General features: G+C 43.9%; 1 protein-coding gene across 4 annotated transcripts; it reads left to right on the top strand.

Moving 5' to 3' along the window:
- The first annotated feature begins 46 nt into the window (after positions 1 to 46).
- LOC117366015 (synapse-associated protein 1-like) lies at positions 47 to 18,407 on the top strand. Of its 4 annotated transcripts, none has more exons than XM_033957040.1 (9): positions 47 to 99; positions 3,369 to 3,490; positions 3,896 to 3,962; positions 6,317 to 6,390; positions 7,876 to 8,015; positions 10,924 to 11,021; positions 11,289 to 11,347; positions 13,848 to 13,986; positions 15,373 to 18,407. In XM_033957040.1, the coding sequence occupies exons 2-9, from the start codon at positions 3,419 to 3,421 to the stop codon at positions 15,507 to 15,509; spliced, it is 786 nt and encodes a 261-aa protein (XP_033812931.1). In that variant the 5' UTR covers positions 47 to 99; positions 3,369 to 3,418; the 3' UTR covers positions 15,510 to 18,407. The 4 variants fall into 4 exon arrangements, with proteins under 4 accessions (XP_033812931.1, XP_033812930.1, XP_033812929.1 ...); XM_033957039.1 differs by having other exon boundaries at positions 60 to 99; positions 3,407 to 3,490; XM_033957038.1 differs by lacking the exon at positions 47 to 99 and adding an exon at positions 450 to 696.
- The last annotated feature ends 3,886 nt before the right edge of the window (positions 18,408 to 22,293 follow it).

The raw sequence follows: 22,293 nt of genomic DNA, 5'->3' as shown, positions 1-22,293 counted from the left end.
TACGGACGCTTTTAAAAAAAAGGCACGCCATCTCGCGCTTTCTCTGATTGGCTGCCCGCTATGCGGATGTCGCGCATAATGTCGGGAGTTGAACGTTTGGTAGGGTACCGGGCCCTTTTTCAGAGAGTTGGATTTATTTAGCTAAAATTATTTTAAGTCCTACACGCGGTTTTCTATTACTTATTGCAGAAAATTAATGCTGCTTGACACTAAGCGAGCCTTTGGAGTGTAAAAAAAAAAATAATGTAAAGTATTCATGCATACACTTTGATTATACGGTGCACTTTAGGAAGTTAGACATACTATTTGTAAACTAAACAATCTGAAACAGTTCAAAAAGAGTCTATTAAAAATTATAACCCTTAAAATGTCCAGGGCAGTGGACTCAGGATAATTAATTAATTATTTTTTTAAAAAAACTTCAAATCCCATGGTGCTTGGCGTTGCCAGCGCATGCGCAGCGGCCGCCGAATGTTGGTTGCAGCTGTCCAGGGTTGTGGCTAGAGCTAGGCGTTTGCAAGCCCTTGATCATGTTCAGAGAACTGTCTTTAGGGGGCTGGTTGGGGCCACCTGGTGCTCCAGCCGGCATCGGGGTTGAGGAAATAAGCAGAGAAAAAGCTCCACAGGAAAATGGAGCAGGATCCGGTGGAGCCCGAGAAGTAGAACTGCTCCTTACCCAAGCGAAAGGGATAGGAAGTAAGTGGTGGTGGTGGTTCCCTGTATGGTATGCTCACACTGAAATTAGTCTGTAGGGAAATCGGCGTTGTAATACTCTCACACTGTGGGAGAGGGATTTATTCCAGGGCATAGAGAAAGTGAATAAAAACAGATTCTTCAAACTGTGGGGAGCCACAAGCACTAGGGGTCACTCGGAGAAATTGAAGGGGGACAGGTTTAGAACAAATGCTAGGAAGTTCTTTTTTACCCAGAGGGTGGTGGACACATGGAACAAGCTTCCGGAGGAGGTGATAAGCCAGAACTCTGTACAGGAGTTCAAGAAAGGTTTGGATAGGTTCCTGGAGGATAAGGGGATAGAGGGGTACAGATAGAACTTGAGGTAGGTTATAGAAATGGTCAGTAACCACTTCACAGGTCGCGGACCTGATGGGCCGCCGCGGGAGCGGACCGCTGGGCAGGATGGACCTCTGGTCTGACCCAGTGGAGGCAACTTCTTATGTTCTTATGTTCTTATGACGGTTGTCTCTCAGAAACGGCAAGGTGCCCAGTTGCAGAGGAAGACTTTCTAGTCGATTCTGCTTTTATTGCATGTCTCAGCGGGGTGGTATTTGTAGTCCCTTATTCTACCGATTGAAATCAGAGTTAAATGTTCCAGAAAATAATATGAAATATTGAACTAAGGCCCGTACTGGGCAGACTTGCACGGTCTGGGTCTGTGTAGGGCCGTTTGGTGGGGAGGGTGTAGATGGGCTGGAGTAGGTTTTAAAGGAGATTTCGGCAGTTGGAACCCAAGCACAGTACCGGGTAGAGCTTTGGATTCTTGCCCAGAAATAGCTAAGAAAAAAATTTAAAAAATATAAATTGAATCAGGTTGGGCAGACTGGATGGACCATTCGGGTCTTTATCTGCTGTCATCTACTAGGTATGTTGCTATGTAAATATGTATCTTGCGTGCAGACACCATAGGATCGTGGTTGCGTCTCTCTGTCTGGACCACTTCTAGCATCTTATAAACCCCTTCAAAACTGAATATGGTATTCCAAGTCTAGTGAACACTTTTTTTCTTATTTTACTGGTTATGCCTCTCTACTGTTTTGATGCCTTGAGATTATCAGACACTTTCACTCTAAGGTCTCTCTCCTAACCTGGTTTCCTTTCACCATGTGCCCCTGTCCTGTCAACTGCAAATTATTTGTGTTTCTCCACCCTAAGTATATGAATACCCTTCTTTGCATTGAATCTCAGCTGTTAAACATTCAAGCAACCTTCTGGGTTTTGGACCACTTCTGATGAATAGTCCAAATTTCTGGAGGAAAAGTCCATAAGCTATCATTAAGAGAGGCCTGAGGAAGGCCACTGCATATCCCTGGGATTGGTAACATGGAATTTTGCTACTTTTTGGGAATCTGCCAGGTGCTTGTGGCACATTTTTATACTGCCTGATGCAGTGGATAAGTGAATGGGTTCAGATTAATGAGCATTAAAGTGACTGTTTTGATTGTTTGATGTTTATCATGGGTGGAGCTTTTTTGAAAGTCTTCTTTATGAATACACGTATCACAACCAGTTAAGGCACATTTTTTTTGAAAATATTATGTGGGAATTTTGATGATGAGTATTTAATGGCAGATAAGTAGAGCTTTTATAATCTTATGATTTGTCAGCTTTACAGGGTGTCAATGAGTACCAAGATTGCCTAAGAGCAATAGCGGGAGGGGGGCGGTCTGTCCAGGTGTGGCACCTGTCCTCCTCTCTGCCCCACTCCTGCTCCTTCCCACCCCCACCATGCGCCCCTTCCCGTGTACCTCTTTAATTTTCCCTGCATGAGCAGCATTACGAACTTGCTGCCCGTGGTGGTGTTACCTTTTTCTGATGTCAACTTCCAGGCCCTACACCTAGGAAGTGACATCAGAGGGATAGCCGACATGACACGACCAGCAAGTTCGTAATGTGGCTCGGGAAGGGGGGGCGTGCACGCGAATGTGACAGGAGGTTCAGGAGGGGGAGGGGCGCCACTCGCCCTCGCTAAATCACTGCCTAAGAGCACTTGATATCTATGCTGATAATTTTCCCTATATATTTGTAAACTAGGGCTGAAGATTTAACGTGTTAAATTTTTAATGCTCACTTAAAATATTTAATCATGATTAATGTGGCAAGCGGAAGGCTAGCTCTTCTGGACACATAAATAAAAAGGTTACATCAAGCCTTAGGCAACCCCTCCTCCCTCCCCATGAAGCATTTGGTCTCGCCTGTTCACTGAATCAGCGAGCCTGATTTTTGGGAGAAATGAATTGATTTGCATCGATTCACCAAAGTGAATTGGTGAATTGATTCGAATCAGCAACTGGGGCAGCACTAATAGGGACAGTAGGCCCTTTTGTCAGCTGGAAGCAGGATTAGCAGCAAGAATCTTACAATCTACAAATTCTGAGCTACGTACAATTCCAACTTTAAAAACATAACTCACTCTTAACCCAGGGACTGCCTTTACCTAAAATAATCAACATAAACAAAACTCACAAAACATATGATTACAATATAATTATTTTTCATAGGTGACCAGATTTTGCTGTATCCCAAAATATTCATTCAGAAATGGAAGATACTTTTCACAGTACACCTGCACCCAATAAATTGACTTTGATTTTCATGTTTTGGGGGTTTTTTTGTTTGATTTTTTTTGGTAGGCTATTTATTTGCTGTTGCTACTTCTGCTTCAAAAAAGGTGTCTGAAAGTATGTGGGTGACAGCCCAGACCATAAAGAAGTCGGTGGTGGAAGAGAGATCTATAGACCGAATAATGGACAAGGTAAGGATGGTCCTGTTGGACTTGTGCAGCTCTGGTGTTTGTAAATTCCAGCATGTGAGAGTTTTGGAGGAGACACTTTGGAATCTTTACCTGAGATGAGGTAGAAAATATAATCTCCCATTTTTTAGGTAAGAAATTCTCATTTAAAAGGCAAGTCTGGGGAACCAGCTTCCTCCACAGATCCTGCTCTATTGTGAAGTGGGTACAGCACAGCAGCAGTAGTACAGACTTACCACATGCATGTCACCTTGCCACAGCGCAGGCAGCAGCAACGGTAGACTTACCACACCATAAGAGAACACAAGCTTAGCTCAGCAGCTGTGCCAGCTTTCTGTGTAGAAAGGGGTAATAAAGTCTTGCTATGAATTTTGAAGTTTTGTTTTTTAGTATGTCTTTGTTTTCTAGACAATACTTGGGGACTTCAAGAAGGAGCAAGAGAAATTTGTTAAAGAGCAAAATTCAAAGAGAACAGGTACTTAAATATGCATGGAAGGAAAACTCTCTCCCTTTAGCACAAAGGGCACTTCCAGATCACTGTTCAGATTTTGTGGGAGTTTGCTCATATATGGCAGTGAGACTAAAATGCTGCTGTTTATTTAGGAGGGAGGGGGAAGCAGCTTACCTGATGAGACTTTGCTGGAGGGGCAGTCTATCTCCAGACTTGTATCTTTATTTATCTCTAAGTTAGTTTTTTGAGAAACTAGTCTGGTAGTAATTTTCTCACTCTATTTGGGGCATGGTAAGCCTCAATGAAATTTCTAGTGCAGTAGGTGTGTCATTCTGAACCTGTCATGCTGTGCAGAAGGTATCAATCAGTTTTCAACTCCTCTTCCCTATCTGGTGTACTCTGCTGCCCCCTTCAGGTTTTTCCTTCTGCACACAAGCTGGAAGGTGTCTTTCTGATCTGCTCTGTTTACAACTTTGTTTTCGGGTTTTTAGTCCAAATTTTGAAAGTTTCTGTGCTCCAGAGGTCTCCAGTGTTTCAGGGGCAACTCCTGCCTAGAAGAAGAAGCAGGCTAGATATATGCAGCTGACAGGTCAATCCCTCGGGTACTTATTTTGCCAGCCTGCTTAAATATTTAAGGAGCTCAGGGTCCATTCCCCTAGAAGCTAGCTCACCCTCTGATTAATTATTGGGAGCTTCAGCGCAGGCTGTTTTAGCCCCCATAGTGGTCCATTTGGGCTTTCAGGGTGCCAGCTGCGTTCCATTTCCTCCCTTCGCACACGGATCCATGGGGTGGTCTGAGACATCAATCTGACTGGCAGCTGAAGATCTCATTTTGGAGCTGGATATTCATTTTTGAGGCAGTATTGCATTTCCATATCCCAGTTGCACAAGTGAGCTGAAGCAGGCTGAGACACCATTACAGCACAGCTTGGCACAGTGAGTACCTGCTATTGCAACTTAAAGACGAAATTGGGGGGGGGGGATTTCTTTAAAATGCATTTATAAAAGTTTATGATGCTGCCCAGATGGTTGCCCCCCCCCACAACCCCTTTTAGGTGTTTTTGTACTTTAGTGTGGCTGTTCTCAGCCATTTTTTGGCGCTAAAATGCTGCTATGGCGGCCATCTTAGATTTCCCAATTTTGTTATTAAAGTCTCCATCTGCTTCAAAACACTTTGTTTTGTCTTTAAAACATTATTTATGGACTCTTCAGATCTTAATACCTCTATATCATGCCAGGTTTGCTCTGGATGGCCGGCTGAGGAGTGCCCGTGCGCCATATGCCGTAGGAAACATGGAGGGGTGGGAGCCCTGTGGAGTAAAGTGCCTCCAGAACTTTAGCTACGCTTGAAACAGCAGATATTATTTGGTAAGGGCTTGGATGATCTCATGGCCAGTGTGGCGGATCGTCAGCTGAACTCCTTACCAGATAGCAGACCTTAGCCCCCTAGAGGTCTAATTTTTGAGGCTCATGGAGTTTAGGCAATTCACAGGTGAAACCTTGAACCAGAGAACTTATCAAAGATATTGACAGAGGTTTGCTGGTGCCCGATGACCACAGTCCTTAAGCTCTCATTTAGCGTCAGTTGCGAAAGAGGCACAATGACACCAGGGCAGAGATCTCCCTCCCACTGATAGGGGAACTATGTGGAGACCTGGATGCAAATCACAGTTGACTGCTAGATGCTCAGTATCCTTTTAGAAGGTTACAAGCTTGAATTTGCCCATCCTCTGCCCAATTTATTTTTGAATTCTCTGGCAGGAAGGCCAGAGAAAGAGCCAACAACAATACAATATCTGATAGACATTAGAGCCTGTTCTAGACGAAGAATCAGACTTGGGTGGATACTTAATATGCATCATAATGCCAAAGAAAGGATCAGAGGATTGGGTGCCCATTCTGGATCTCAAGGTGGATAATGCAACTTTGAAAATACCACGGTTCCGCATGGAGACAGTCTGCTTGGTCTTTGCAATGGGGGCTCTAGGGGAGTACCTGGCTTCTCTAGATTTAATAGAAGTCTACCTTCATATTCCCATCTCTCTTGAGCATAGGAAGTTCTTAATATTCCCCATGCTGCAGAGGCATTACCAGTTCTCAGTGCTCCTCTTCGGTCTGGCTACGGCTCCTCATACCTTCACCAAAGTGATAGTTGCAGTAGCAGCACATCTCTGCAAAGCAGGGTTACAAGTACATCTATACTTGGATGATTGGCTAATCAGAGCCCCATCCCTAGCAGAGGGAGAGAAAGCAGTGTCCGAGGTGGTCCAGGTGTTAGTCCCTGGGCAGGATTGTCAATTTCCGAAATAGTGGTCTTTTTTGAGAAGACTGGGAGTGGAGAATGTAATGCTGATTTCTGTGTTTTTCATTCTCTGCAGAGAGCACAGAAGCACCCTGGGTCGGTTATCTCGAAGAGGAGATCATAAAGCAGCAGATACTAGCTCTGTCTAAGGCAAGTGCGCTAAACTCGTGCTTCCAGCATGGATTGAGTCTCCAGCATTTGAGAATCCATATGCGCAATACGGTGACCTGTCAAATGCGCGCAGGACATGCGACAAATTCTGCCCTGACATTTGCATGTAGGACAAGTGCATGTGCTGCTTTGTGCCTTCCCGTTTGTGTTCTGAGGGGGGGGGGGGAACCCCCCCACTACACTTACAACTCACACTCTGACCACTTACAACTCGCTCCAGGGGGAACAATTCTGCCTCCACAATTCCCCTCCCTTCATGCGTGCACTTGTCACTGCGCGTATTAACGGAGCAGAATTGTCAGCACTCCAATGTCCTGCGCAATACAGGTCTGCAGTCAATATTTTGGACTTTCTTTTCAGAAGATCTGATGATTGATGCTTCTCTTCCCCCCCCCCCCCCATAGTATCACATTTAAAATTATTTTTCTTGCGTTCAGTGTTCAGACCAATCACGTCCCCTCGTTTATTGACAGACTTCTGATCCCGTACGAAACATCGCATGCACTAAGATCATGTCAGCAACGTCATCTTATAGTCAGTGCTCCCTCTAAGCGGGCGGGTGGTGTGAGCAAAATTTTTTCCCCGTGCGCTAAAAATATCGGGCGCCAGCACCAACTCGCCCGATTCTCCTCTCGCCGCGGCCTGCCATCTCCGTACGCCGTGCGCTGTGACGTGACATTGTGCGCTGCGAGGCAATATTTTGTGCGCCAGCGCAGCTTAGAGGGAACACTGCTTATAGTCCCACCCGTTCGTCAGCTTTTTTTATGACACAACAAGCAAAACCGTTTATTCTGTAGTCGCTCCCACACTATGGAATGCCCTCCCCATAGTGCTAAGACAGTGGTCTCCAACTCAAACCCTTTGCAGGGCCACATTTTGGATTTGTAGGTACTTGGAGGGCCTTAGAAAAATAGTCAATGTCTTATTAAAGAAATGACAATTTTGCATGAAGTAAAACTCTTTATAGTTTATAAATCTTTCCTTTTGGCTGTCTTAATAATAATATTGTAATTTATAGCTAAAGAGACATATGATCAAGAAACTGTTTTATTTTACTTTTCTGATTTATGATAAACATACCGAGGGCCTCAAAATAGTACTTGGCGGGCCGCATGTGGCACTCGGGCCGCAAGTTTGAGACTACTGCGCTAAGACTGGAAACTACTTCTAATCATTTCAAATCTAACCTTAAAACCTTTCTCTTTAAGGATGCTTTTGAGATTTAGACAAATGGTTCACTCAAGTCTGTCATTCTTTCCATTACTGTCTCATTTTTATTTTAAGAATTGTACCTCTCCCCTTTTCCCTCTTGTACCATGTCTTGCCAATTGAAATTTTTTTTTTCCCCTGTTTTTAATTATCCTTTTTATAAAATTTTATACACTGTAAACCGCTTTGGTATTTAAAACGGTATTATCAAGCCATAATAAACTTGAAGCTTGAACTCCCATCCTTCCTCTCTAGGACAAACGGAACCTGCTGCGAAACCCCCCAGCTGGCGTCCATTTCCACTTCAACTTTGAGCGGTTGGCACCTGTTGCGATGGCAATGCTACAGGAAGATCCAGCATTGAACAAGCTGCGCTATGAACTTGTACCAAAATGGTGAGGAAAAGAAGACTGTCTGCCAGGAAAAACTTTGAGACTTCCATTGTACCACAGTTTGTATCTCTTCAGTTGTTACCCTAAATGTAATAGGCTACCTTTTGAACAGGTGAGGAGCCCTTTAGTTATAACTGTCCAGGTAAGAAACTTGGGTGTGGGAAAAGGGGGGGGGGATACTATTCATCATACAACAGTGATACCTACTGGCCAGAAATGGGATGCACACACACTAGAACATAAGATTATAAGAATTGCTATACTGGGTAAGGCCTAAGGGTCCATCTAGCTCAGTGGTCTCAAACTTGTGGCCCAGGGGAAACATGCAGCCTGCCAGGTACTATTTTGAGGCCCTCAGTATGTTTATCATATTCACAAAAATAAAACAGTTTCTTGATCATATGTCTCTGTAGCTATAAATGACAATATTATTATTAAGACTTAGCCAAAAGGAAAGATTTATAAACTATAAAGAGTTTTACCTCATGCAAAATTGTCATTTCTTTAATAAGACATTAACTATTTTTTCTGAGGCCCTCCAAGGACCGACAAATCCCAAAATGTGGCCCTGCAAAGGGTTGGAGTTTGAGACCACTGATCTAGCTCAAGTATCCTATTTCTACTTCTGTGGCTAGTCCAGGTCGCAAATACCTGACACAGTTTCATGCTACTCAATTCCAAGGATAAGGAATAGCTTTAGTAGTGGTTTATGGACTTCATCTCCAGGAATTTGTCTAAACCAGTAGGTCCCAACTCTGTCCTGTAGGACCACCATCCAGTCAGGTTTTTAGGAAAGCCCTAACGAATATACATGGGGCAGATTTAATAATAATAATAACTATTCTTTTATACTGCCATAACCAAAAGTTCTAGGCGGTTTACACTAAAAAGAGCGAAATACAATAATACAGTAAAAAATACAAATATTTGTAAAATAGAATTTCAATAATAAAACTCACTAAGTAATAAACTTATCGAACAAAGTGGTCTTAATTAATTTCCTAAAACTGCCTATTACCTCCATTATATGCAAATATCTCTCATGTATATTCATTAGGACTATCCTGAAAACCTGACTGGCTGATAGTCCTACAGGACAGAGTTGGGAACCACTGTTCTAAACCTTTTTCAAACCCAGCTACATTAAGTGTTTTTACCAGAGCTTAACTTATTGCTGAGTGTTTTAAATGTGCTAATATGTTACTTCATGGAGTGTCCCCTAGTCTTTGTACCTTTTTGAAGGTGTAAACCATTGGTTCTCAAAGCTGTCCTGGGGGACTCCCAACTAGTCGGGTTTTCAGGATATTCGTAATGAATGTGCATGAGAGAGATTTGCATATAATGGAGGTGAGAGGCATGCAAATCTGGCTCATGCATATTCATCACGAATATCCTGAAAACACAACTAGTTGGGAGACCTCCCCCCCCCCCAGGACAGCTTTGAGAACTACTGGCAACAATTGATTCATGTTTACCTGTTCTACTCCATTTAGGATTTTATAGACCTCGATCATCTCCCCTCAGGTGCCTCTCTTCTCCAAGCTGACGAGCCCTTTAGCTTTTCTTCACAGAGGAGTCAATCCATCCCCTTAATCATTTTGGTTGCCATTCTTGGTACCTAGTCAAACTACCAGGTTCCAGAGAGGGCCATGATCTGTACCTCTTTGGCTGAACAGTATACACTTCTCCCTCCTTATTCGCGGTTTCAGCATTCACGGTTTCGATTATTCACGGTTTTTAGCTTGCTGGCTCCTCCCCCCCAAATTACATCAGCTTGCATAGAGAAATCGCTGATTCCAGGCGTTTACAGAGAAAATCGCTGATTCCCGGCACTTTCTTCACCGTAATTTGCCTCTCCTTCAGGAACAGGCCAGGTGTCCCGCAATGTTATTCGCGGTTTCACCATATTCACGATGGTTTTGAATAGAAAACAGCGAATAACAAATGAAAAAGTTATTTGCGGTTTTTCTGTATTTGCGGTTCTTTTTTTTTTAAATTTTTATTTATAGATTTTCCATTCTTACATCATCTGATTCATAGTAAATATAATTAATTATTACATATCTAGTATACTATCATTAATAAATCATAGCTTTTAAAATATAATATGATAAAGATTATACATTAACATAAAAATATAATTCCCTCCCCCTTTTTATATAACATGTTTCCAATAATTAATCAAATCCCACCCCAGTCATATATAATTTTTATCAATGTGCTAAGAAATCTAATCATTAGAATAATTAGTCAATGGTTGCCAAATTTTATTGAAATTAAGAAGATTCCCTTGTTGTAACGCTAATATTTTTTCCATTTTATAAATATGACAGACAGAATTCCACCAGAACGTATAATTTAATTTGGTATAATCTTTCCAATTTTGAGTAATTTGTTGCATGGCGACTCCTGTCAATATTAATAATAGCTTGTTATTATTTGCTGAAATCGGGAACGGCACACTCGATGGTGACAGGGGAGTTACTTTTGTTCTTTTTGCTGATATACCCGATGTTGAAGGCTTTTCAGATTTTCCCTGCTTCATACTTGCCATTTCCGACGTTGTTTTATGTTATTTTTATATCAAACAGACCAAGTGAAAGTTTTATTTTTTTCCGTTTGTTGCCTGGATACGGGGAGCGCTGCGGTTAAGCTGCCATATCGTGCGCGCTCCAAGCCACGCCCTCTGTATTTGCGGTTCTGTTAATCCCCTATCACAGCGAATACGGAGGGAGAAGTGTAAGCTCAGTCACTAGGATAGATGAAAAAGGAGATATGGTTATGTGTGTTTGGGGTGGGGGTGGATAGATATAAATGAAGGATAAGAGTGTTATAGCCTAGTAGAGAGGCTAGTTCTGTCTGGACTAGAGGCCCAAAGCCAAAATGCCACAGCTGTTCTTTTCCCTCGCAGCATTAAAGAAGACATGTTTTGGAGAAACTACTTCTACCGTGTATCACTGATCAAACAGTCTGCCCAGCTGGCCTCACTGGCATTGCAGCAAGCTGAAGGTATGGTCTTTATTTCTTTTCTAAAAGTCTTGGAGTCGAGGGATGCCGTCAGTAGATTGGCGATTTGGTTGTCTAGTTTGGCTGCTTGAGTGGCCAGGAGGCCATCATATAATAAATTCATGTAAACCGTTCTGAGCTTCCCTGGGAGCATGGTATAGAAAATTGAATAATAAATACATTTCCTTTTGATTCTAATTCATCATCTCAAAGCCGTCGGTAGGTTTTGACTCTTTGAATTTAACCAGAGCAAAAATTCTCTCCTTTCAGGTTCCATCTCGTCAGGAATGACTCTCGGAGCAACCAAGACCTCTGACAGCGGCATGGAGGTTTGATATGCTCACTTTACTGGTTACTAATGAGGTGGGATAGAAGGAAGGGTCAGGCAAAGGACTAGGAGAGAGCCCAGCAACCTTAGGTTAACTAGTATAGTTTATGCATTAAAGAGCAAGTCGTTCAATCTACACAGAGCAACTCACAAGGGTCATGGATTTGGTATGCACTTCCCCCTCCATATTTGCAAATTTCATATCCGGTTATTTGCGATTTTTGACCAAAAAATACATTTTAATTTTTCGGGCTTTTTTTAGCCCCGTAAGCCCCCCGCCCCCCTTAAGCCTTACCTGGTGGTCTAGCGGGTTTTCAGGCAGGAGCGATCTTCCCACGCTCCTGCTCCGTGCAAATTGCTCACAGGAAATGGCTCGAGAGACTACGGGAGCTCAAGGCAGCCATTTCTTGTGAGCAATCTGCAAGGGGCAGGAGCGTGGGAAGATCGCTCCTGCCTGAAAACCCGCTAGACCACCAGGTAAGGCTTAAAGGGGGGCTTACAGGGCTAAAAAATAGCCGTGGGAAGCCGGGGATAAGGGCAGAACCGGCCCAAATATTATTTGCGGTTTTTTCCATATTCGCGGGCTGCCTCTGCCCCTAACCCCCGCGAATACGGAGGGGGAAGTGTACTGCCTTTCTGTGATGCAGCCAAAGCGGTTTACATTTATATTTCTCTATCAGTTTTCCCCATTTACACCACCAGCTATGTGATGGTGACACATCGGCTCTTTTGAGATACCTCCTGAAAGAGTGTGCTGCTATGGGGGAGAGTGGCATAGTGGTTAAAGTCACAGCCTCAGCACCCTGAGGTTGAGGATTCAAAGCCATTCAGCTCCTTGCAACTCTGGCCAAGCCACTTAATCCCCCCATTGCCCCAGATACATTAGATAGATTGTGAGCCCAACGGGACAGACAGGGAAAAATGCTTGAGTATCTGAATAAATTCATGTCAACTGTTCTGAGCTCCCCTGGGAGAACGGTATAGCAAATTAAAGAAATGAATAGAAACATGATGGCAGATAAAGGCCAAATGGCCCATCCGCAATAACCATTATCTCCTCCTCTCCCTATTGGCTAAGGCTCTTAATATTTGCATCTCCTCTCTCTATTGGCTAAGGCTCTTTACACCTACATTGTGAGGTCATAGAGCTTTATGGTTATAGAAACATGATGGCAGATAAAGGCCAAATGGCCCATCCACAGCATCCACTATCTCCTCCTCTCCCTATTGGCTAAGGCTCTTAATATTTGCATCTCCTCTCTCTATTGGCTAAGGCTCTTTATACCTGCATTGTGAGGTCATAGAGGTTTATGGTTATAGAAACATGACGGCAGATAAAGGCCAAATGGCCCATCCAGTCTGCCCATCTGCAGTAATCATTATCTCATCTCTCTAAGAGATCCCACGTGCCTATCCCACACCTTCTTGAATTCAGACACAGTCTCTGCCTCCACCACTTCTTCCGGGAGACTGTTCCATGAATCAACCACCCTTTTTGGAAAAATGTATTTCCTTAGATTACTCCAGAGCCCATCATCTCTTTTTTTTTTTTATATTCTTTATTCATTTTTAACACCTTCAATAAGTAAAAAGAGTAAAGAAAACATTTTACATGTTAAACAACACTTAAAAACCTTATATGAGTTAAACAGAGTAAAATCCCTCCCTCCCTACCCCACATTATCAATCAAATTATTCATTGGTTCTCATGAACTTATAATAAGTATCCTATAACAAATATGTCTTATCCATATACAGTGGTACCTTGGATTACGAGCATAATCCGTTCCAGGAGCATACTCGTAATCCAAAATGCTTGTTTATCAAAGCGAGTTTCCCCATAGGAAATAATGGAAACTCGCTTTGATGCGTTCCCCCCCCCCTCCGAGAACCGGCATTGCTCCCCTCGAAGGCCCCCCCCCCTGCGATCAGGCACCACCTCTGCGATCCGGCACCCCCCCCTGCCTCGAACCGTCACCCCCCCCCCCGCCACAATCCGACCCCCCCCACCCAACACGATTGGGCACCCCCCCCCCCCCCCCGGACACGATCCGACATCCCCCCCGACACAATTGGGCACCCCCCCGGCCGCTTCTTACCCTCATCTGGGCACTCTTGAAGTTCGGCCTACTCGTCTGCTGGGCCTAGAGCATCTGAGCATGCTCAAGGCCTGCGAGTTCACGTTCACAACCTCCGGAAGCACGTTCCATGTGTCCACTAAATGACTCAAATTTTGGTCATCCTCACCCCCCCTATTATCATGCCCAAACTTTGAGTACTATTACTGGGTCATACAAATGAGAGCAGTGACTTGCTGGATCCTCTGGAACCCAGAATAACAATGAGCTGAGATAGAAGACAGGAATGTCACCCTGCTAGACATAGTATACAAAGACTGCTTTTGTCTTCTGTGGTATTTATCCTCAGTAATGTAAACTGTTCTAGCCTCTGAGCACTGGAGAGATCACATTGTTTTGACTGCTTGTGTCGCATGTCCGCAGGAAGTTTCCTTCAGCCCCACTCGTGGTGAGTTTGCAAGCCATGCCTATAACCTCCCCACCCTGAGCACAGAGGATACCAGTGAAGGAATGGTGCGGCTAGGTGTGAGCAGACCAGGATGCTCTGTGCTTCTAGAGGATGGTGAGTATTAGGGGAGGGACGGGGACAGAAGTTAGCCCAGACCTCTGCATTGGAGAGGAGGGTGGAGGGATGTGATAAAGACCCTCTGGCAATGAGACATCAACCCTTACTCATAGCCAACCTGGAGCATATACTGTTGCATTCTGTATAGGTCAGCCAAAGTTGGGTGACAGGTTTGGGCATGGCTCCCTGACCTGCGAGTAAACTAATTTGTTAATTAGGTGATGATAGGTTGGTACAAAGTACGAGTTAAGTATGATCTGTCCTATGCTCTATTCTGTAGCATGTGTGCCTAATTCTTATGGTGCACAACTCCAAAAGAGGTGTGGCCATGAGGTGGGCAGGTCAGGGGCAGTCCCAGAATTTAGGCGTGATGTTACGGAATGCTGGCAAGAGTTGGACACCAGAATATCCTGGCCTAACTGTGGATGCCATTTACTGAATTCCCCCAAGTGCCAGGCACAAACCGCCTACCTTTTGCATCCTTTGAAGGGTGACCTCCAACAAGTCACTTAACCCTCCCTATGCTTAAATCTATATAGTAATCCTTTTAGGGTAAGACTATTTGTTGGTGTCAGGTCAAAAGCGTGCCCAGACAATTGAGCGCAGTGCGGGGGTGCACGCCGCACAAAATTACTGTTTTTAGGGCTCCGACGGGGGGGGGCGTGGGGGGGAACCCCCCACTTTACTTAATAGAGATCGCGCTGCGTTGTGGGGGGTTTGGGGGGTTGTAACCCCCCACATTTTACTGAAAACTTCACTTTTTCCCTGTTACTGCAATTTTGGAGGTCTATTTAGGATCAAGTAAATAATATATTAGAAAATCCAGTGGCTTTATCTTATGATACTATTTTATTTGGTAGTCTTATGAGAGCTAAAAGTCAACTATCTGCGAGTAATAACAAGCTTCTATTAGTAATGACAGGGTTTGCCATGCAGCTTATTTTGAGAAACTGGAAAAACTGGGATAGGTTAACTTATTCATTTTGGTGGAAAATCCTATGTTTTACTTATAAAATGGAACGTTGTTTGGCCATACAACAGGGACAATTTAAGAATTTTATGGATGTTTGGGTGTCATTGGCTAAATATTGTAAAGGGGAATAATTTTTCATTTTGTGGACATGTAAACATTCACATCGTGGGGGGCTGGAGGAATGTTAATGGTAATGATATAGGAATTTATGAATAGTTTCATGAAGATTTTAATATATTTGTATTGGGTGGGAGCGAGGGGATAAAAATAATAGAGCAATAATGTTATGCATTTGTTGTGCTTGGTTTTTAGTACCCATATTTGTGATTCATTTGTTGCACAATTGTAGCTTGAAAAATCAATAAAGATTTATTTAAAAAAAAAAAATCTTCCTTTTTTTTCCTCTCTAGCTGCAGACGAGGACATACCGGAATGGGAGAAAGAGCTGCAGAGAGAACTACAAGACTTTGAAGCACTGGAAGGACAGGAGAAGGTGAGCGAGGCCTGGGAGAAGGAAATTGAGGACATGCTGCAGGAAGAGGATTAGTGGATAGGGTGCAACGGATGGAGATCTGTGACGGTAGCGCTCTCCCTGACCACTTGGATTTGGACATATGTACACAGTGCCACCTGCAGGAAGGGGAGTGAAGAGCAGTTGATGAGATTGTAAGCAATGCTCCCCTGTGAGTGTGAACGTCAGCCCGAGCAGGCTTCTTACTTTTAAGACATGCAACCAAGAATCTGATTTTTAAGACATGCAACCAAGAAAAGGGTGCCTTTTACCATCAATTGCAGCTTTGCTTATATAATGAAGGGAAGAAATACAGTATAGATGTGTGTAAACTAGTTCTAGCTGTAAAAGAAATCTATTCATAAATATATAATAAGGAAGCAAATAACCTTTAACTAGATTTGAGTGGCACTGAAAGGTTTTGACATCCTCCTCATCTTGTGGAAATGTCTACTGCTATTCCCTCCCATGTAAATAGTAAACCAAGAACAGGGGGATTGTGTGAGCTGATGAACGGACAGCAGTGTGTGTAATTAACACAAAGACTAAACCCGTGATAAGTCCAGTTGCATATAACAGTATATGCTATATGTGCCGTACTGAAATCCTATGGCATCAAGTTTTGGCAATATACTTTATCCGTCCTGGAGTGAACTGGGTGCTGCCGGGCTGCCATATGATTTTAAGGAATCCCATGTACGGGAGTTGGGCGAACTGCTAGGTGGCAAAGGCACAGGGAGGACAAGTGTGTTACGGCTGCGCAAAAAAGTGGCCTTGGTGCCCCCCTTATGTAAGTCTTCCCTGTGCCCTAAGGCTATTTTAACCATAGCCATAAAATGGCCAGTTTTCTATTTTTTATATTAATGGCAACATTCGCACTTACTGCCACCCATTTTGTAGGGGTAAGCGCTCATGCGGTATTTCTGCAGTGATGTGGATGCAGTAATTGGTTAGCGCAGGAACACCAATGCTCTGCCCATGACTTGTCCCCTCAAAAAAAAAATGTAGGGTATGGTTAGCATGCACACATATGCCTGACACTTTCCACACTACTCCATTTCTTTTTTCAATTCAAATCTTTATTCAAGTCTTTATTGTTTCAAAAGAGCGCTACTCCATTTTTTTTGCTGCCTTAGGTACGTGATGGTACAGAATTCAGCTTGGTAAAAGGGCCCCTAACTGAATTATTTCCTTGGTCTTTACCGAGGAAGATATTAAGGTAGACACCCCAGAGGGTGTGGCTAACATGAGGAGGGATCTAGGGAAGCTTGAAGAATGGTCCAGAAATTGACAATTAATGCTAATTGACAATTAATGCTAAAAAGTACTTCTTTGTACAGAAGAGTGGAACTTGGGGGGAGGAGTGGGGATTGCCGCTGATAATTTTAAGGTGGTAGAAAAGGCAGCGATCAAAGCCGGAAGGATGCTCATGTGCATAAGGAGAGGAATGACCAGCCAGAAAAAAAAAGAGGCGATAGTGCCCTTGTATAAGTCTCTAGTGAGACCCCCATTTACAAGACTGCGTGCAATTCTGGAGATCGCACCTTCAAAAAGATATAAACAGGGTAGAGTTGGACCGGCAGGCAGCTACCAAAATTGTTCACTAGTCTCTGTCATAAAACACATGGGGACAAAGATATCAATATGTATACTCTAGAACAGTGTCCCACAAAACTTTTCGGCCAGTGCACACTAAACCCAGTGCTCTGGCTGGAAAGCACCCAAAAGTTAGTGGACATCGACGAGATGACATCACGCACATGCGTGACATCACGTCGACATGCGCAGAGGCCCTTCTGCCTGCAACCCCGAACGTGTCACTTCGGTGGAGTGTCCTGGAGGAGGAAAGATGCCTGTGAGGAGGAGAGATGGCACCGGCTGACTGCCTACAGAACATGTGCAGTCAGCCGGCACAGCTCTCCTTACCGGCATCTCATTGGGCACACAAGAAAGGTAGGAGAGAGGGGTATGATATAGACGTTTAAATATCTCCAGGATAGTAATGCTCGTGAGGTGATCCTTTTTCAAATGAAGGAAAACTCCGGAATGAGCAGGCATAAGATGAAGTTGAGGTTATACGCTCAGAAGTAATCTAAGGAAATACTTTTTTATGGAAAGGGTGGTGGATGCATGGAATAACTTCCCGGTGAATGAGGTGGAGATGAGGACTGTATCTGAATTCAAGAAAGTAGTTCAGGCATGTGGGATCACTTAGGGAGCGGAGGAGATGGTGGATTCTGTGGGTGTGCCTGCCATTTGGTTTTATCTGCGATCGTGTTTCTATGATAATTCAGAACAAAACCACTGTAAATCTAGAAGATGCAATACAGCAAATTCTCAAACCAAAGAGTAAAAAATCACCTGACTCCTCAGAGCAATTGGTAATTGTTACTACTAATCTGTAATGTATAAGTGGAGAAAACCATTGCTTATGCCTGGAACTGAGCTGTTGGAAACTGCATCTTTTTTTTTAGGATCTGCCAGGATCTAGACTGGCCAATGTTTGAGGATGCTGGGCTGGATAGATCTTGGTCTAGCTAAGTCTGGCTTATGTTTACTGAATTATGCTAAGATGGTGATTATTCTATTTGAGCTAGGCATTCCCAACCCAGGTGGGGCCCATCTTAGCCCCATTGGGTTTTCAGGATCTCCACAATGAATGCGCAGGAGAGCGATTTGCATGCATCTCATGAATATTCATTATTGGTATCCTGAAAACCTGATGGGACTAGGTGTGCCTCAAGCATTGGATACAGAATGGCTGATGTGAGCTATGGAGCCCCTGAATCCCTATTATCTGTTGTTTGTGAGTATGCTCTGATGTGCATATTCTGTCCTGTTTTTTATTGTCTTATCTAGACTGTATACAGCTTTGGTCTGTGTTGTCAGTAAAGGCAATATAGTAAATGTTTAATAAACATTTTTTTAATGTGTGCTAAGTCTGGCCATTAGAGGTTGCTATTGCTCAGTGGTTCGGTTGGGTGAAAAGATCTTAGAGACACCACCCCATGTTGTACAAGTTATCATTCTCAGTCTACAGGCCAAAATTGAGTCATGCTTAGCTCATAACACTGTTTGATCTAAGCCAGGGGTGTCAAAGTCCCTGCTTGAGGGCCACAATCCAGTCAGGTTTTTGGGATTTCCCCAATGAATATGCATGAGATCTATTAGCATACAATGAAAGCAGTGCATGGAAATAGATTTCATGCATATTCATTGAGAAATCCTGAAAACCCAACTGGATTGCGGCCCTTGAGGAGGGACTTTGACACCCCTGATCTGAGCCTAAAAGGGATCCAGTAGTTTTAGTTTCTACCTATGTCATAAGCTGAAAATGATCTCTTCTTGGCTGTTTACTAAGATAGAAAATGCCCCTTTTCAAGTTGTAGAAAGGACTTGTTTACTGCCTTTTTGTAGTTTTGCAACCACACTCAAAGTGGTTTATCTACAGCAGGGGTCTCCAAAGTCCATCCTCGAAGGCCGCAATCCCATTTGGGTTTTCAGGATTTCCCCAATGAATATGGATGAGATCTATTTGCATGCACTGCTTTCATTGTATGCTAATAGATCTCATGCATATTCATTGGGGAAATCCTGAAAACACGACTGGATTACGGCCCTCGAGGATGGACTTTGGAGATCCCCGACCTACAGGTACTTCAAGCATTTTCTCTATCTGTCCCGGTGGGCTCATAATCTATCTAATGTGGCTAGGGCTTGCCCAGGGTCACAAGGAGCAGTGTGGGGGTTGAATCCACAACCTCAGGGTGCTGAGGCTGGAGCTCTAACCACTGTGCTCCACTCTCCTCCAATAGTATCAGACGTGAGCCAAGGATAGAACAATGAAGCCATTGTGACATCACTGATGAGGTTGGCTCTTATTGGTGGAATGAGGCATTATGACATCAGAGAAAGGGATAGAGACTTGTATACTGCCTTCTTGTAGTTTTGCAACCACATTCAAAGCAGTTTACATACAGGTACTTCAAGCATTTTCCCCATCTATCCATGTGGGTTTACATTCTGATGTACTTGGGACAGTGGAGGATTAAGGGCTAGATGAACTAAAAAAAAGTCAGTGATCATCGCTAAACCTTAGCGCTGATCGCTGTTACCGACCTGATGCACAAAATGGCCCACCGTGTGTTTTTCCCTTAGTCGCCCATTTTCTGTCGCCATTCAAATGAGCTAAAACCCCATGCAAACTAGCCAGCAACTGATGCACTAACATCGCTTGGCTAGTCCAAATGGGGTTTTAGCAATCGTAAAAACGGATTTGCCTAGACCTGTTGGTAGCCACCAGGTCTGGCTGGGGTTTTTTTCATTTTTTTTTTTCAATGGCATAGATATTTTGTGTTTGTTACACATGCAAAATTATCTGTCCCATTTAAAAAAAAAAAAAAAAAGGTTCCCCACCGCCGATGACAACCCTTTCCAATGATCTCTGACAAACGTGCCCCCCACGAGTCAGGCACCCCAGAGCCACTTTCTTCCCCCTCCCCCCCGAACCAAAAACAAATGGCAGGAGAGATGTCCAATCCCTCCTGCCATGCAGAACACCCCCACGCCAGGCACCTCAGAGCCACTGCCCCCCAAGCCTCCCTCCAAAATGGCAGGAGAGATGCCTACTTCCTCCTGCCACCGGGTGCCCCCCACCTCCCCATATCTCCCCGTACCTTTTTAAAATGTTGTAAGCAGGGGCGTCTGTTGGCTTCCCTCCTGCCATTTTTGGGGGACTCGTGGGGCAGGGGTGTTTTGCATGGCAGGAAGGATTGGGCATCCCTCCTGCCATTTTTGGGGAGTGCATGGGGGGGGGTTCTCTTTTTTTAATGGGATAGATTGTGCATGTGTAACATAACACAACATCTGTGCCATTAGAAAAAAGAGAAAAAGGAAGCCCTAACAGCAGTGACAGGAGGCTGCTTCCCCTGTCACTGCTGTTAGAGCTCTGCACATTTGTCAGTCGCTCACTAAGCAATTGATCGGTTGCAAATCATTTGCATGCAAACTTGATAGCGCATCAATCGCTGCTGGAGAGCCGGTCAACAATGTAATGTAATGTAATTTATTTCTTATATACCGCTACATCCGTTAGGTTCTAAGCGGTTTGAAGAAAATATACATTAAGATTATAAATGAGAAGTAAGAAGGTACTTAAAAAATTCCCTTACTGTCCCGAAGGCTCACAATCTAACTAAAGTACCTGGAAATTAATAAAGAAGAGAAAATAAAGATGGTTGAAAAAAGAAAAATTCTATGTGAACTTATAGGATGGAAATTAAACTGACTGTGAAGAACTGTATGAAAAATACATATGGAATGCAGTTAGAGAGGGTAGGTTACAATCTATTTATGGTATTTGTTTAATTGGACGGTGTTAAGGTGGGTAATTTGGGGGAAGGTTATCTGAAGGTAGGTGAATCTTCTGGAGGTAAAAGAGGAGGGGTTAAGATATTTGGATGAATTTTTTGAAAAGCAGTGATCAAGTTGTTATCTTTAGTGCATTTAGCCCTAAGTGACTTGCCCAAGGTCACAAGGAACAGTATGGGGTTTGAACCCACAACCTCAGGGCTAACCACTAGGCCACACTCTCCAAAGCATCCATACCACATGTGATTTTGCATGGAAAGCCCCCAGAATGTGTAAATTATTTTGTTTATTTGACTCATCCAGAAGTTCTAAGCAGGTTCCATTAAAACATATAATTTGGGGTTTTGTCAGGTACTTGTGACTTGGGTTGGCCTCGGTGAAGACGGGATATGAGGCTAGATGGACTATTGTTCTGACCCAGTAAGGCTGTTCTTATGTTCTTATATATAATGTTTGCTGGACATGACGGAAGAAATTATATTAGGCTCTGGTGTAGCTATCCTGGTTGGGGGAAAGCAGGGCTAATAGTAGAAGGGAAGGGGTAAAATGCGGACCTCACAGACCTGACGGACCTCGTGGATCTAAACCCGTACGGCCTTCAAAATCTGAGGTCCGTGTCAGTCCGTATCCGTGGCGTTTGTAATTGCTGTCGCTGACAGACCTTGATGAGATTTTTGCACTGACGGATCCGTCTCAGCATAGGGAGGGAAAAGTGTTAGGATCCGTCAGCGCTAAAATCTCATCAAGGTCTGTCAGCGACAGAAACTACAAGTGCCACGGACACGGACCGACACGGACCTCAGATTTTTAAGGCCGTACGGGTTTTGATCCATGAGGTCCGCGTTTTACCCCTTCCCATAGTAGAATGATGTATCCTGATGCAATGGATTTCAGAGACACTCCCTGACCTCAATGTAATCAGTCTACACCTGTAGGCATGAGTTTTACCCAGTGACTCATCTGTGATTAACCTAGATCTAAGGAAGACATGTTAATGCTGCCTGTACAGACAAGAGACAAAGCCATGTTCACAGAGCTGCCAAATTACTCACTTCCAGCAGGGAGAGTTGAGGCCAGTCCTGGATTTCTGACAGCCTTCATCCTGATGCATTAAGGAACCTGCTGTACTGATTTCAGTAGGTGGAATCAGGGACGACGGCCTAGAGTCACTAACCCCCCCACCCCCCCCTCCCTTACCTTTCCAATCTGTGTATGAGCTGAACCATTGCCGGGCGACCAATTCACGAATCTGCATGCAACTGGACGCGATCAAAGGCACGCCCCCACACCAACCCCAGAGCGATCAGACAGAGCAATCCTGACACATGCGCAGATTGTAGATGGTCTGCGAATGCGCTTGCTCTCTGCACAAGTGAGGAAGCGAGAGGGGGTGGATAGAGAAACTAGCAGGGGGAGCTGAAGAGCCCGGGGCGGGGAATAGGAGCTAACA

Source organism: Geotrypetes seraphini, chromosome 8, assembly GCF_902459505.1.
Source record: "Geotrypetes seraphini chromosome 8, aGeoSer1.1, whole genome shotgun sequence".
NCBI lineage: Eukaryota > Metazoa > Chordata > Amphibia > Gymnophiona > Dermophiidae > Geotrypetes > Geotrypetes seraphini.
The sequence above is the reverse complement of the archived record's forward strand: the minus strand, read 5'-3'. Positions and strand labels throughout refer to the sequence as shown.